We start from the raw sequence: 15,761 nt of genomic DNA on the forward strand, positions 1-15,761 counted from the left end.
GGAGCATTCTGATGAAGGAAAGTAAAAGTAAAGGCTTAAATGTCAACTTAAAGCTATATTTCAACTCTGTTTGAGGCTGCTATTTAAAGCCATATTCTAAGTCTTATTCAGGCTGCTCTAAAAACCAAACCTCCATATTAGCCAGACTCATTTCACCCCAGACTGACAGTATACACATCCCTTAATGTCCCTGTGCATTTTCGGAGCATTCTGATGAAGGATTGTAAATATAAAAGATGAAGACTGATCAGCATCTGTAAAACTCACTGATAAAACCTTTCAATAAAGATCAATACTTTACCACATAGCCTATCTATAAAAAAGCTTATCATCATCCTGCTTTTTTGTTGAGTAGACGCTGTGGTGCAGAATGAGTAATATTGTATTGACTCTTTCACTTTGCTCTACAACTTCACATTATTACCTCAACATGCTCGTTAAATCCATCTTTTAATGTGACTGAGTCTAACGTGTCAGATCAGTGATCTTTACCAATAATGTTGTTCACATCACTCAATGTAATCGGGGTTTGCTTGTCATGTTGTTTTTTTCCCCTGCGACTATTTGTTTCCTAATTTCTGTCTTTTAAATTGACTAAATACAAGTTGTAGTCATCGCACAGCAGCAGCATCGATATATGCGTCTTCACATTGAAAGAGGCCTTTACGCACGTGGCACAGCACCGGTATTGATGAGACCTAGCCTATTTAAATCTCCTGACACGACAACAGGATCAGTGAGGATCTAATGGCCAGTGACCTTTAGAGGTTTCTACATATCAGACAGATTTGCTGTTTCACACAGATTACAGGTTCATTTCATAAAAACACATTTGGAACATAGCAGCTGTCCCGAGGATCCAGTCTAGCTCCATCAGAGCCCATTAGAGGGTCGAAAATAATTTCTTCTTACCTGTCGAGTTTATTATTAGGCCTACATGTGTGTTTAAATTGTCTTGCAATATTTGCAACAGTGACGCATGGAAGAGCACCATTCATATTAATCATATCTATATACTGAATACACCCTCTCTTGTCATAAAAACAACACCTTATGGCCACAGAAATAATGAAAGCACGTGCTATTTTAAGCGGCACAATATGACAGCAGTCGTCTCATTCAGAGAAGATGGATCATTACCACGGACAGGAATTACAGTCATTATTTAATTGAACTGAAATTCAAAAACATGGAAATTTACACACGAGCAACTAAAGCGTCAACAAAAACATTTATTACAGAGCTGTTGTACTGCACCATCAAAATGTTGTCTTGTATGTATATATAAATATATATACAAATATTTTTATATTAGAGAAAAAGTCCAACATTTTGGGAAATACACTTGTTTACATCTGACAGTTATATGAGCAGATGGATGTCACTTTCATCTCTGTGTCCAGTACAGAGTTTAGTCAAGTTTAGCATAAATACTGGAGGAGGGAATCAGATTGTAAAGCAGAAATGTAAACATGACAGAGGCTTGTTACTAGTAATAGTTTTTTTATTCTAGTAATATTGTTTCTGATAAAGACAATTGTCCATGCAAGAGTTTGGATAAAACATCACTGAACAAAAACACAGCACAGATATCCCTCTGAATATGATCCTTGATTTAGGATCACGTTGGCCAATTGATGTGATAATGTCCTGATTAGCAACTACAAAAACCTTTTACGGACACTGAAAATACAGCAGGAATTTGATCTTTGGTAAAGATGAGGAAACTTAGGAAAAAAATGAGAAAAATGACATCACTGAATTTAAAAGAGGTCTTATAATGAGGCAAAAATCACTTCAATACAAAGAAACAAATGAAGGTGCATTTAAACGCTGGAGGTCCATTGCTTCTTTTTGTTTTTTTATCAATATGCAATTCCCTCTAAGGCACCTTTCCCTTTGACAGAAAGACATTTCCCTACAAATTGAATTCCAATACTGACAGTTTGCTTCTGATACTTCAAAAATCAGCAAACACGTGTAACCCATTTGTCAACACAACCATGACATACATATTTTTTCCAAACTTTCAAAAATAGCATTTCGGCTACATCAGGGCTCTGCAAAACATCACAGAAATGGATTCGTCATGTTCTCAGTTTCATGTCAGTGTAACCTGCTCTGTAACTATTCCATCTTTCTGACCATCTTCATATCCTTGATTTCCCAGAGTCATCTTGTAAACACAAATACACAGCGATTTAAAACAATAATGTTCCGATGGTGTCCCTTAACTTAAGTTACTCACAACATGGGATGTAAAGCCTCACACGTTTGAATCGAGGTTAGAAGAGAGGAGCAGTGGGGACTCTAACATCACGAGAGACATGCCTACTAAAACTCCTAGAATGACTTATTTTGTTTAAAATGAGCTCCTGGAGACACAACAGTTGAATCGACTACCCAATGAGCACAATTTTTTTTAGCTAATTTAAAGTTTCATGTCTGAGGAAAGACTAAACATCTCGTTCTACCAAACTAACATAAAATAGATGAGTTACCCCTCTAAGGTCTTATCTATTCACAGAGAGATTCATTAAAAGAAAAGAACGGAAATCTTTCAAGGACCCCATGAAACAAAACAAAAAACAATTGTGAAATGCAACTCTGATAGAAATAAAAAAAAAAACAGTACAAAGTGGTTCATACAGTGACATGATCAAACGAAAGCAGTAACCGAGGAAGAGGCAGTGACGGGATGAAGACGTGTGTCTGTGTCTTCCTAGCAGCCGCTGGCTGTCAGCTGACTTTTTCTGTGATAATAACACACATTTGACACACAATGTTATACAAGCGCAGTGTAAAAAATATGTTTTTTTTTTTCCCATCAGCTCTGTTATGTCTCTTGTGTCCTGCCAGTTTCGTTTCATGGGGCCTTTTACACACTTTGCACAACCTACTACTACTTTCATTACATAATAGTTCATAACAGTTCAAAAACATAATCCACACACTTGTTGACAACACTTTACAATGACAAGTCTAGCTTTTCATATGTCAGAAATAAAACAGTCATTAGGGCAGCTCTACAAACTGGGACAAACAAGTGCTGTGGGGGCTTGTATGAGGATGCATTCTACTACATGCTTTCACGCAAACATGCTCTCTTCAGATGACAAATAAAATGCCCAAATAGTTTTCAGCTGGACTATTTTGTAAATGAGTTGAGAACAGAATACTGCAGACTAATACTTGTCTTTCCTCTCTGCTGTAGAGAGGTCAGGGGTCAGGGACACTTGTTAGGACAGACTTAAACCTTGGTTTACCAGATGAAGGACGGCCTCCTTGTTTCTGTCCTAAACACAAATAAAATGTGGTGTCCACACGGCTTAGTTTAGAGGAATGTTGATTTTCAAGGCAAACCTTGACGTCTTGAATGTCTGGCTCATAAAGACACATTGGGTTAGTATACAACTCTTGATCGCTTTTAGCATTCCTAAATTAAACTAAGGGGCACAGATAGCTGCAGGTAAGCTGCAATTAAAAGAAAAAAAGATAAAAATGTGTCTGATGAGATAAACAGCATTCCAATTTACATAATTTCACTAAGATCTCACATGTCAAGTAATACGTTTTTAAGCTAATTCTTGCCGACTGACCATGACCCCATTGACTTTACTGAGCAACAGTGCAAAGGTGTATAGAACAAGTACAAGCCACAGAGACAGAGCAAGCTAACTGGCAGTCTTTTTTTAAGAGAGCGTGGCTGGAAATGTAAGGCACTACAGTCTCAGTTTGAGCGTCTCTGCATCCTTCAGTCCTCCATTAATCTGCTTGTGGAGAAACTGGTGGTGGGACTGAGATGGAAGGGCGTCTGTCCTCACTCAGAAACTCCCGGAAAAGTTTGTTGATCCATTCGTCCCCATCCTCACATTCATTATAATATGCAAAACCGGGAGAGCAGAGATCATTTCTGCCGCTCCGTGATCTCCATAGAAAGAAAGACTCCCTTCAGGCGTGACAGGCAAGGTACAATTAAAGGCTGGGCTCGCTGCCATGTGCTGCTTCTCAGCTAGAGTTGAGGAGTGAGGACAGAGCATGAAAGAAGCGTGTACGGAGGAGACGAGGGGAATATTCACGTGTGCTTACAGCCGAGTGAAAGGGCCCACGTGAAGAGGCCCTCTCAGTTTGGGAGAGGAGCAGGAGTTGGTGCTGAACGTGGAGGATGGTGAGGACGAATAAGGTGAAGAGGAAGCAGATGGGCAGTCACCGCCGCTGTTCATGGTGAAGACGCTGGAAACGGCCACGTCCACGATACCTTGACACAGCTCTGGATATAGTTTCCTGGAGGGGGAAGGGAAAATAGGAGGGTCAACTTGGCCTCACAGGTGTCTTTCTGACTAAATCATAAGGCTGGCTATTGAGTTCAATACTTTTTTAGGCACCGATTGAATTGCCTCAGTAACCATTGAGTATCAAAAAGGCTACGTTCACACTGCAAGTCTTAATGCATAATTCGGATTTTTTGCTCAGATCCGATTTTTTGTTTGGCTGTTCAAACAAATGTGGCCTATATCAGATTCCAGTGTGAACGGTTTGCGGTTTCAAACTGACCCGCATGCGCAAAAGAACAATAACAATGACATCAGACGCAGCACGCTGTTGCACTAAATTTAGGGAGGTTATGGAGGAAGTAAGCATTTTCGCTTTTATTTCAAAATGTTTGTGTAATGGCAGCCGTAACATTAATGAGCATACACTAATTAGGTCTAACACCTCACTCTTCCTCCATTGACTTGCTCCATTACTGTTCTCCACTTTGTAGGCCTAGTCAAGTTTTTAATTTTACTGTCTGTGTCTAGGGCTAACTCCCGCCGGCGCATAATTGTGACAAATGTCGATGTAGATTGACGTAAAAGTTGCATAAAATCCACCTTGGTTGTTCACACTGCGGCTGCATTGAAAAAAATCAATAAATAAATCAGACCTGGGTCTGATTCAGGACCACATATGGAAGTGGTCTAAATCTGATTTGAAAAAATCAGATCTGGGCAAGATTTGAGTGTTCACACAGATTTGGGCCACTTTTGCCTGCAGTCTGAACGTAACCAAAATGTCTTGTCGTGTGGAACCAAATTTCAAAACGTAAGGGGTTAACTTTTTTATGTAATGTGTAATGTAATCTTGTTAATGCGGATTTTTATAAAATTGGTACCTTAAAAAAGTATTGTTCCGGTATCGGTGTCGAAAGATTTTTAACAATATCCAGCCCTGCTTAATGAGTTCAAATAAAAGTCTATGGGAAAAACTCACAATCCACAGCTAGCTGGGACTGGTTTAATATCTCTCATAGGAAATGAATTCCCATGACACCTAAAGGAACACGCCAACTTATTGGGACTTTAGCTTATTCACCATAACCCCCAGAGTTAGATAAGTCCATACATACCCTTCTCATCTCCGTGCGTGTTGTAACTCTGTCTGACGCACCCAGCTCTCTGTTATTTGTACACCCTGTGACTATACAAATCACAACATGTAAATAGGAACATGTTGGTGTTATTTTGTCACTTATTGGGAGCAGTAGGCTAGATGGAACCGGTTACCTCCAGGATTCGTGCTAGGCTGCTAGCGCTGGGGGCGTCAGACAGAGTTACATCACGCACGGAGATGAGAAGGGTATGTATGGACTTGTCTAACTATGGGTCATACGGTGAAAAAGCTAAAGTCCCAATAAGTCAGCGTGTTCCAATAAGTCGGCGTGTTCCTTTAAGTGTCATGGGAATTAATTTCCTATGAGAGATATTAAACCAGTCCCAGCTAGCTGTGGATTGTGAGTATTTCCCATAGACTTTATTTTAACTCATTAAGTAGGGCTGGATATTGTTAAAAATATTTCGAGACCGATACCGGTTCCTGAACAATACTTTTTTTAAAAAGGTACCAAATTTATAAGAATCCGCTTTAACAAGATTACATTAGATAAAAATATATATATATGTTAGTTAACCCCTTAAAATTCACGAGGAGCAAAATTCTAACGTGTATCTTTGACTCTGACCCTCCGTGGAACAAAAAACAATAAACAAACAAATATTCAAACATTTCCCCAAACACATTTTTAGATAATTAGAGCAATAGATCGACGCTTTTTTTCCCCACATTGTAAGCCAAAGCCAAACAGCTCTGTCTAAATGCAGACTGAAGCAATAGATGTGAACAGGAGACAGAATCCAAGGATGGAAGATTTCTAGATGGAAAAGAAACAAGTGAAACCAAAAAGGATGCTCAGAAATAAACGATCAGCTGAATGTTACTGACTGTGCACAGGCTGGAGCTCCATTGATCTCAATGAGCCAGACTTTGAAGCTCTCGTCCACCATGAAATCAAATCCAAATAGTTGGAAGCTCTGGTAAGACAGGTGCTTGGTGCTGATTGTCGGCTCGATACATGTCAGACAGCTCCTGTGAAACCAGACAGCAAAATCATTTCCAATCATCCGACTGATTGACAAACACCTTCAACGACTTCATGCCGTGTGCAAACGCTTGATACAATTCATTAGGAACGTTTCAGGCATTAAGTAATCGCCGACCTTTGAAAAGGAAATGCAGAATTAAAATGCCTCGTCTAAGTGATGGTAGCTGGTATGTGATAGATACCAAAGTCACCTTTCCACAGCACTAAAGTGGGATTCATGCTTCTGCCGGGGCTCTACTCTACGCTGAGTTTGCGCCGTAGCCTACGTAAGCGGCCTGAAGTTTATACTCGTTCGCTGCCGTCTGTGTCGTTCTAGGGCATCTCTTTAACAGAACAGCATTGCGTGTATGCTGGGGAGTGTGTGGTAGAGCGAGTGAGAGGGTGACGGGGATTAGCTTCGGAGCGAGTTCAGACTCTAGACGCATAGTGGGAGAAACAAGGTGTTCCCCCTGTGCTTTGTGACCGCGGTCAGAAAGCTGTAGCAGGAAAAGTTAACACACACACAAAAAAAATAAATTATGGATTTCAGTTTTCAATGTTATGTGTGAAAGCTAAGGGCTCCTGCACACCGCCTGCGTGGCGTGAGCGTGGCGTTTCTGTTGCGTGGCGTTTTCTATGTCTTTGCACACCAGAAACGTGTCTGATGTGGCGCTGCTGCTGCTATTGCTGCCGTTTCCCGTTGATAATATGAAATAATAGCGTGTTCTTCAACTTTATTTTGTCAATATTTTTGTGTTTGTACATTTGTTTGCACATATTTCGATATATATTTTCATATTTGAATTCCCTTTCCTGAGATAATAAAGTCCATGTTATTGTTTTATCAGAATCCAATTGAAATACAATTTAAAAAGGAGTTCAACAGATTTCCTTAAATATCTGCATTTATGTCAAAACCTAGAAACTTTCAAACATCAAAATGTCATTTATTAAATGGATTTGTGTGAATGACATATAAACATCTTTTCGTATTCTATTTTGCCTGAAAATGCTTTCAACACGCGTGCGTGAAAAATAGGCGTCGGTCCTATTTCTAGCATGCACGCGTCTCCAGCTGCGCCTGAGACGTGCATGTCACGCAGGCAGTGTGCAAGCTCTAACCTGTTAACATGGGAGCCGAAATATAAACGGACACGCCACGCAGCCGACATGCTCACGCCACGCAGCCAGCGTGCAGAAGCTCTAAACTGTGCTGTCTAGTAAATGAGATCCAATAATAAAAAATAAAAAACAAGAAGGACCTACTTTATGATGTGCTTGATCTGAGGTAATATGTTGGTCTCCAGGGTGACATTGTGAGTGTTCAGCAGGTACAGCCTGAACTCATCAAAGAAGATCTCATTCCCCTCCTCGTATCGGCCGTAGTTCTGGGAGTGCTCCTTCTGGATGCAGTGGTTGGTCAGGTGGCTGGTCATGTCCTGCAGGTCAGAGCTGTTGTAGGGCTCTGAGGACGTCCGCAGCACACCCTCCCGGTATAAATAGATGTTGTAGTGATGGTCCACTAGCACCCAGCTCCTAGAAATGGCATAACAGAACTCATATCAGCCTCAGTTACAAAGTCCAGACGCACTAGCACATTCTCTGTCGGTCTAACATTAAAGACTTGCCTGATGTCAAACTTCCGATGTCCCGGCTCCAGAAGCAGAGGTTTCTCCAGGTACTTCTGAATAACATGAACCTGTCCCTGATTATCAATGTACTCCAGCAGCTGATTAGCATCATGGGATATCAAAATACCAGCACCTGTTGCAATAAAAACAAATATGTAAAGCTGCCACTTACCACAATTTAAAACTGTAAACAATGCCAGTAGTAGGTCACATAAAAGATGACTTATCAGGGGAAAACGGTTGCCTTGCAGAGCAAAACTCTTCCAAAGAGCTCAGAAAGGGTATGGAATCGATTTGATTCACGGTGATATAATTTAAGAAGACACTGAAGGAAAAAAAAGGTCTGACTAAAGCTTACTTGTGTCTTGGATTTAAACCAATTAAACGTGGATAATAGTTATTACCCTTAGCTCCGGCAGAAGACTTGGCTATCCACACTGTGCCCTCCCCACTTTCTTTTTTAGAGTGATAGGAGGCCAAGAAAACTTCTCGCTCATCCGTCTTGGGATTGTTCTTCAGATGGCTAATGCCATTTGTAGCTGGAGCAACAGGGGTGTTGAGGTTGGTAGGATAGATGATGTAGGATTCTGGAAACCAGTTACTGGAGTCGGACAGCTCCGGACTGGTCTTTATTAGCCTAATGGTAAAGAAGGGAAGTGGTCAGCTAATGTAACTGCCTTTGAATAATTCATTTGCATAATTCAAGTACATTAGTAACATAAAGGACAGCAAAATATGCAGATTTTTCATTTGAAAAAGACAGATACATACTTGACCAATGATGCCTTCCTGCAGAGCTTGTCTGCTCCTCTGTAGTAATTCACCAGCTGAACCAGTCCTGGTTCGTGGCCTGTAAAATCCAAGTCAGGACATTTAAAATGCGTTTAAACATCTGCGTGTACACTCAGAGCCTCAACTGCAAATCTACATGAGAGAGAGACACAGTGTTTCCACAGGATGCTGGAGCAAGCAGCTCTGCGCAGTCACAGCAGCTGTCTCATCCTGAGTGGGTGTACACCAAATATAGCACACAAAAACATTTCATCAAAAACATCATATTAGAAAAAGAAAAAAAAAACATATTTACCCAGACGTCCAAAGGGCAGTCTGTTCCGTTCCCCAAGCATTAAGTTGAATCTGGGATTGTCTTTTTTCAGCCTCTTCCATTGTCCAGTTGAGAGGAGGATTTTGGAAACTTCTGCATAAACCGTGCTGTTGTCGTCACGGGAAACAAACGTGTACATCGGGGTATTCATAATGCCACGTTCACCGCGAAGTGAAATATATAATAGAAACGATCAAATGTGTAACTTAGTTGTCTAGCTAGTTACGAGGCTGTCTGGTTGGCACTGCAGCAGACGGACTGTTCAGGGTTATCTCTTCTGTCCGTGCCATGATGATGAGTCAGTCATATCCAGTCCACACTTCCCAGTTAACTCACAATATTGGTCCGAAGCTCCAAATTCAGTGTGAAGCTAACATTTATTCGTAAAAAAACAACATCGTAACATGTGACGGGTAGAAATTTAAGATTGCTGCGCATACAGGGTTCCTTCACTAACCCCAGACAAGGGTGTGACTGACTGCTGCTACCCGGCTCCTGTGGTTGGTCCCGTCTGGATTAATTAAGATCCCGTCTCCGGTTTAGCTTTAGCTAACGGACTGCTACCGCTATGAACAGCTATTCGGGAAACTTTTCCTGTGATCTTTCCTCAAAGACAAATACTTTAATAATAAATAGTGCGAAACGTGAACAAACTACCTAACGTTAGTTAGCTACACAAACGCAGCATATTTTCCCACGGCGGCGTATGATCTGAAGCTCTCAGCAGCAGTCGCTGTCATCCAGTGTCGACAGCATAAACAAAAAAACTCCACGCTTGTGGTTAGTGTAGTTTACGCGTACACTAATGTCAAGAGTACTTTATATTTTATTGTTTCTTCTACTTAATAAAAGTAAAATAATGCAACATGGAATGCAATGTATGTACAAGTATTCTGTCTTTAACAATAATTTATTTCGGAAATGAGTTCCCAGAATAAAATTTCAAGAAAGATGGTACTACGTTTCCCAGAATGCAACACGATAAAGCGACAACTTCATTTGTGTTTATGTATGTTGTGGCCACAAGATGGCAATGTAGACCTCAAATTAGCAGGTCGGACCCATAGACAGTATATAACCACGGACCCTGTGTTAAATCCATAGAGTGGATATGGGTGACTCCACAGTCTGGAGAAAATAAGTTTTAAAACTCAAGGCAAAGGTTTTCACTCTAGGTAAAACTGCATAGTAGTTTATAATTTATTATCACGAATCAAAAAGCTTTACGTGGGAATTGATATAGCGGCAAAATAACACATTAACAGATCGTTACCACTCTCTGGGCGAACCTGGGAGATAAATGGAGCACTCCCTAGTTGTGACAAGTTATAGGTCCCGTTCCGATATTTTCAAATTAGTAAATGGCTGTAGCTTGGCTCTTTATTATTCTTATATTTTCATCATAAATCGACGTTTTGTCAATTGAATAACGACTAACGTGTGGTTAGTTTAGGCTGGGTTTCTACATTAGGTGAAACCGATGCTGAAAATCTAATTTATGTTTTTTCAGGATCGAATTGGAACGTGGCCGTAAGTCGTAGCTAGTGCTGAAGAAGAAACAGGTGGAGGGTGGCGGTAGTGCGCTAAGTTAGTCCGCATCCGCCGTTAAACAAGCAACTGAAGAAGAAGAAGAAGAAGAAGAAGAAACAGGTGGCGGGAACAACTAAACTACGAGACATTTTAAAACTTGTGTATGTTACGTCAGTGTGGCACCTATTTATTTTGTCATAACAGCAAAAGATATCTCTAATAGTAAGTGTCGTCCGTCATCCTCAGTATTGTGGCTTGTTGTGGTTGTGGTGTATTTTCAGTGAACACTTAGCTAATGCCTGTATCGTTAGTCTGTGAATTAGAACGAGTTGACTGTTTATAACTGCATGTCGTGGAGACTATGCTAGGTTTCCCTGCCAGTTGAATGAATGACCTAATGTATGACACTGCAGCAGCTTTGTTAGTGAACGTGCCTCCAGTACCGCTACATGTCGTTAAAGAGGCGTTTGACCCGTTTTACAAATTAAAACTTAATATTCAGTGTTAGTAGCTACTAAGTGAAAACACTTGTATTTTCTCTCTTTTCTCTGGAAGAGCTTTGTCAAGACTGAGAAAACAACCATTTATGTCTAGAAGTCATCTCAGATGGGGGTATGGCGACTAACAAAGTATGCTTTAAACATTGAATTGTGAAAAATATTAAAGACAAGTTAAAGACATGGGCATGGGAGGGTCTTAATACAGAGATGCTTTTGAGTTGGGATGCTATTGAGTTGGATGAAGTGTTTTTGGAACTTGAGCCATGCTTTCTAAAGTCAGGATATCTCCGCCTCTGCTGCTTCATCAGTTTGAACCATGCTCTTTTATTCTGTTCTTGTGAGGCACCGGGGTTAATGGAAGTGCAAAACTAAATCAATAGGCTCCTGTATCATATGCCCCATGCATATCACCGAATGTAATGTAATGAGATGCAACTTTTTGTTTGTTTGTTTGGGTCAGGGGTGATGTGGACCTCGGCTTTTACTTATGTCATGCATTTTTAATTACCTTTGTCCCCTCTCCTTCATCAGACTGGAGCAGGCCAGGCATGAGTGGAGCACACCTGGACGAATGGCAGAGGAGGTCCTTTGACATTTCATCTGGCAACTGTACACCTGAACAGACGGCCGATGCCTACCGGGCCCACATCCTCTCCATTCAGTATGCATGGGCAAGCTCCCAGCTCTCTCAGGCCGGCATGGCCAGCCTGCTCAGGACCTACTCGGAGCGCTATGCCGCAGTGCTGGACTCGGATGACCCCCGCACAGGGCTTAACAACTATGCAGAGAGCGCGCTGCATCTGGCCCGCAGTCAGAAGAACTACAGTGACAAATGGGAGTCGTCCCTGACCGCAGAGAGTGTGCTGGAGCTGCCCTGCGTGCAGAGGATGATACAGGCAGGCAAAGGGGGAGGAGGCTCCCTGGTGGCAGCAGGAGATGTTAACATATGTGTTGGAGTCAGGTCAGAGGCTGCATTGTTCAAACCTATAGGCCCACCACAGCCTAAAACAGAGGTTAACAATACTACCAGTAATCCTGCTACTAATATTGCTTTAGAGAGGCCAAGGGGCTCTGAGGGGATGTCAGGTAATCCAAACTCCTTCTCCCGACCTCCAGCCCGACCGCAGTCTGTGTTTAGTCATTCTTCTTCAGGTCATCCACAGGGAAACCCTGGCCCTGCATGGGGTACGCAAAACAATCAGTCCTCCTACTTCCCCACCTCCAACTCTTCAAAGCGGAAGAATTTTTACAACCCAGATGGAGGGGATGGGGGCAGGGGGCAACACGGAGGTCAAGCAGGTACTGACCCGCGAGCTGGAGGCAACTTTAGAACGGCTCGTGAGCAGTTCATTGTTGATCAACAGAAAAGACACTCCAATCAGCCTACGAGAGGTCAGACCATGGCAGCAACTGTGAAGAGATCTCTGGGTGCTAATAGGCCTCGAGGTGCGTCTTCTAAATTTGTGTCACCTATTCCACGACCGGAGGAGGAAGAAGAAGCTAGCCGTAATTCCAATCAGGAACCTCAGATCCTGGACGAGCGCCTGAAAAACCTTGAGCCCAAGATAATCGAGCTGATCATGAGTGAGATCATGGACCACGGGCCTCCTGTCACCTGGGATGACATAGCAGGCCTGGAGTTTGCCAAGGCCACCATAAAGGAGATTGTGGTTTGGCCCATGCTGCGACCTGACATCTTTACTGGCCTCCGTGGTCCGCCCAAAGGCATCCTGTTGTTTGGGCCCCCAGGGACCGGGAAAACTCTGATAGGAAAATGCATAGCTTGCCAGTCAGGTGCCACCTTCTTTAGCATCAGTGCTTCATCGCTCACATCCAAGTGGGTGGGTGAGGGGGAGAAAATGGTGCGAGCCCTTTTTGCCATTGCCCGCTGCCACCAGCCTGCTGTCATTTTCATTGATGAAATTGACTCACTGTTGTCCCAGCGGACAGACGGCGAGCACGACTCATCGCGTAGGATAAAGACGGAGTTCTTGGTCCAGCTGGATGGGGCGGCCACGGCAGCCGAGGACCGCATCCTGGTGGTGGGCGCCACCAACCGGCCTCAAGAGATAGACGAGGCTGCCCGCCGCCGCCTGGCAAAGAGGTTATACATCCCCCTGCCTGAAGCAAAGGCCCGTCGGCAGATAGTATCTAACCTCATGACTCAAGAGAAGAACCAGCTGAGAGAGCAGGAGCTGGAGAGCGTGGTAACAGCCGCCGAGGGCTTCTCAGGGGCTGACATGACTCAGCTGTGTCGAGAGGCAGCGCTGGGGCCCATCCGCAGCATCCAGCTCAGTGACATTGCCACTATCACTGCAGATCAAGTGCGACCAATCCTCTACACTGACTTCCAGGAGGCCCTGAAGACGGTACGACCCAGTGTCTCATCAAAAGACTTGGAGCTGTATGAAGACTGGAATAAGACTTTTGGATGTGGACGTTAAGCGTGACTCCTCATCCCGATTATACGTCTGTTAAAGTTATAGATGTTATTTTGAACTGAGTTGAGCTATACATTTTGGCTCTGGCTAAATCTATAGATTGTAAATATTTTCTTTGTTGCACGCAAAGCACATAGAGTGGGTGGACAAAACAGCAGGAGAACCTTACATAATTGCAGAAAGAATTGAAGATTAAATCAACAACTCTGACAGAACAAACCTAAAAATATAGTTTCACAAACGTGGTGCTATTTATGTTAGATGCATTATATTGAGCAGGTGTATCTATTATTTTTTCCACCCCCCAGTGTGTCAAACAGTTCATTTTTAGTTGATTTGTTAATCTCTTTACAACCAGCCTGATGTTTATTCAACCATTAATATTTGTCCTTACTTACAGGTTGTCACCACACTTGGAACAAAAATCTAAACATATTAGCTGAAATAAGTTGAACGCTGTCTTTGTATCAGTTTTAAAATGCAGCCAAATACTTCTTCACAGTAATCTTTATGGTGAGAGAACTTTTTCTGTGTGGAGAAACTGCTCTGCAAATTGTTCCCAGCTGTTTGCATTATGCATTCACATTGTTTTCAGCATTTTGTATTTTTTATTTTTATGGCCAGATTGTTTTGTTTGGATATTTATGTTGCTTTTGCTTGGTGGTTTGGGCTAAGCATTAGGCACCATGTTGTGTGCTTGAACTGTGTTCCAGATAAAGCGATGATCTGTTTAAATTGCTTTTTATAGCGCTTAGCATCCTTTTTTGTAACACTTTGAGGATGAACATTCAGCGTAAATAGTATTCATTCCCAAAGATATTCTCAACTATCTCATATGCTGTATGTCAACACTTCACTTTTGTTGTTGCTTTAGTTTGTTTCAATTAATTGCATTGCCAAAATTGTATTTTTTTTTTCCTAATAAATTGAAATGTTGCTCTCATTTGTTTGTCTAAGAATTAAAACACATCCCCAGTAAGTTCGTCTCCAGTGTGGCATTTCCCCACTTGTTCCTCCTTCCCATCTGATCCACAGAGGGCAGTGTGATCACTTTGATAAGAGCTTTATTTGCACATCTCTATAGTATTTTGCCTGTAGTCTAGTCCTGTCCTACGTCTCTGAGGCTGGATGTGCTAATCTTATCTACAGAAGTTAGGCAAGAGTATCCTGGGTGTCAAGAAAAGCGTCTTTTCCTCCCTTCCTTTTAGTGATTAAGACAGCAGTGGCCTCAACAGGAAAATATGTTACTGTAATACATCCTTTTTATTAGAAAATGAACATGAGCTCCATAATTAAAAATGTTAGTACCCATCCTGATTCTCTGGGTTCATGGCCGATGTAGTAGATGTACGGTGTGTATTTCAAACTGTCCAGTTAATTTCTCAGCTATCAGTATTAATAAATAAGAGGGTTAATCCATTGCCAAGTGGTAGCTCAGTCTGAAATTCTTAACATTGTTGATGTTTTTTGAGTTGAATGCCTCACTGGTCATAAATACACTGCTATTGAGCAGGACCATTATAGATTGTGCACACATGAAATGAAATTCTCATGTAAATTTAATGAAACAATCTGAAAATCTGGAAGCCCATGAAAAAAGACTTTCATTTATTTTTCATCTTTTTGTCAAGTCCCTGATAAATATTTCAGACGTGTGTGGTTGGCCACTGTATTGAAACTTTGTTGAATTAGCCAGCAGTGAAAGTCGTCACACAACCCCCCCCTCGGGCATCTCCGAACACGGGGACTCCTCACAGCTGGACTGGGACAGATGCACAGAATTCCTCTGGTGCTGGTGGGATCCATGGAGTATGGACTGAAAACGGTGACATATGGTGTAAGCTTGTAGCTCAATTTGACTGTGGCTGTGCAGCAGTGGTCACATCTGGGGTTGTGTGGTCACAAACAAAACATATTACACACTATGTTCATTGAAAAAAAAAATGTATGTAATTTTACAGCCTATAGCTTGTTATTCAAATTTTAGATACTGGCTTTTGAAATCGAGGTAGAAATGTATCAGCTGAGTATTTAAGTAACCTGAACATAGTCGTGATTTTATTGTAACGGCTTTATGTTGCCTGTTTGGGATATTGTATGTTCAGAGATCAGGTATAGATGTTGATGGAAGAAGCATTCACAACTTTACTTAAA

The 15,761-nt window shown here is 41.9% G+C and overlaps 2 protein-coding genes across 3 annotated transcripts; one reads left to right on the forward strand and one right to left on the reverse strand.

The window, feature by feature from the left end:
• Positions 1-3,614: 3,614 nt before the first annotated feature.
• ttl (tubulin tyrosine ligase) lies at positions 3,615-9,910 on the reverse strand. The gene is made up of 7 exons (XM_028604189.1): positions 9,119-9,910; positions 8,803-8,881; positions 8,436-8,668; positions 8,029-8,164; positions 7,667-7,936; positions 6,262-6,405; positions 3,615-4,284 (listed from the first exon to the last, which is right to left on the reverse strand). Exons 1-7 carry the CDS (start codon positions 9,285-9,287, stop codon positions 4,086-4,088), a joined length of 1,230 nt encoding a protein of 409 aa, XP_028459990.1. The 5' UTR covers positions 9,288-9,910; the 3' UTR covers positions 3,615-4,085.
• A 576-nt stretch (positions 9,911-10,486) lies between these two features.
• fignl1 (fidgetin-like 1) lies at positions 10,487-14,550 on the forward strand. 2 transcript variants are annotated; one of them, XM_028603334.1, is made up of 2 exons: positions 10,487-10,786; positions 11,698-14,550. In XM_028603334.1, exon 2 carries the CDS (start codon positions 11,715-11,717, stop codon positions 13,608-13,610), a length of 1,896 nt encoding a protein of 631 aa, XP_028459135.1. In that variant the 5' UTR covers positions 10,487-10,786; positions 11,698-11,714; the 3' UTR covers positions 13,611-14,550. The 2 variants fall into 2 exon arrangements, with proteins under 2 accessions (XP_028459135.1, XP_028459134.1); XM_028603333.1 differs by having other exon boundaries at positions 10,489-10,888.
• The last annotated feature ends 1,211 nt before the right edge of the window (positions 14,551-15,761 follow it).

The sequence above is a fragment of the Perca flavescens genome, chromosome 17 (assembly GCF_004354835.1).
Source record: "Perca flavescens isolate YP-PL-M2 chromosome 17, PFLA_1.0, whole genome shotgun sequence".
Lineage (NCBI taxonomy): Eukaryota > Metazoa > Chordata > Actinopteri > Perciformes > Percidae > Perca > Perca flavescens.

What these genes read in the sequence shown, in the direction of transcription:
- ttl (XM_028604189.1), bottom strand. Translation starts at nt 9,287, where the DNA reads ATGAATACCCCGATGTACACGTTTGTTTCCCGTGACGACAACAGCACG. An exon ending in CATCGGAAGTTTGACATCAG is followed by an intron (nt 7,937 to 8,028) that starts GCAAGTCTTTAA and finishes TGCCATTTCTAG; the next exon opens with GAGCTGGGTGCTAGTGGACC. An exon ending in CAGATCAAGCACATCATAAA is followed by an intron (nt 6,406 to 7,666) that starts GTAGGTCCTTCT and finishes CTGGTTTCACAG; the next exon opens with GAGCTGTCTGACATGTATCG.
- fignl1 (XM_028603334.1), top strand. Translation starts at nt 11,715, where the DNA reads ATGAGTGGAGCACACCTGGACGAATGGCAGAGGAGGTCCTTTGACATT.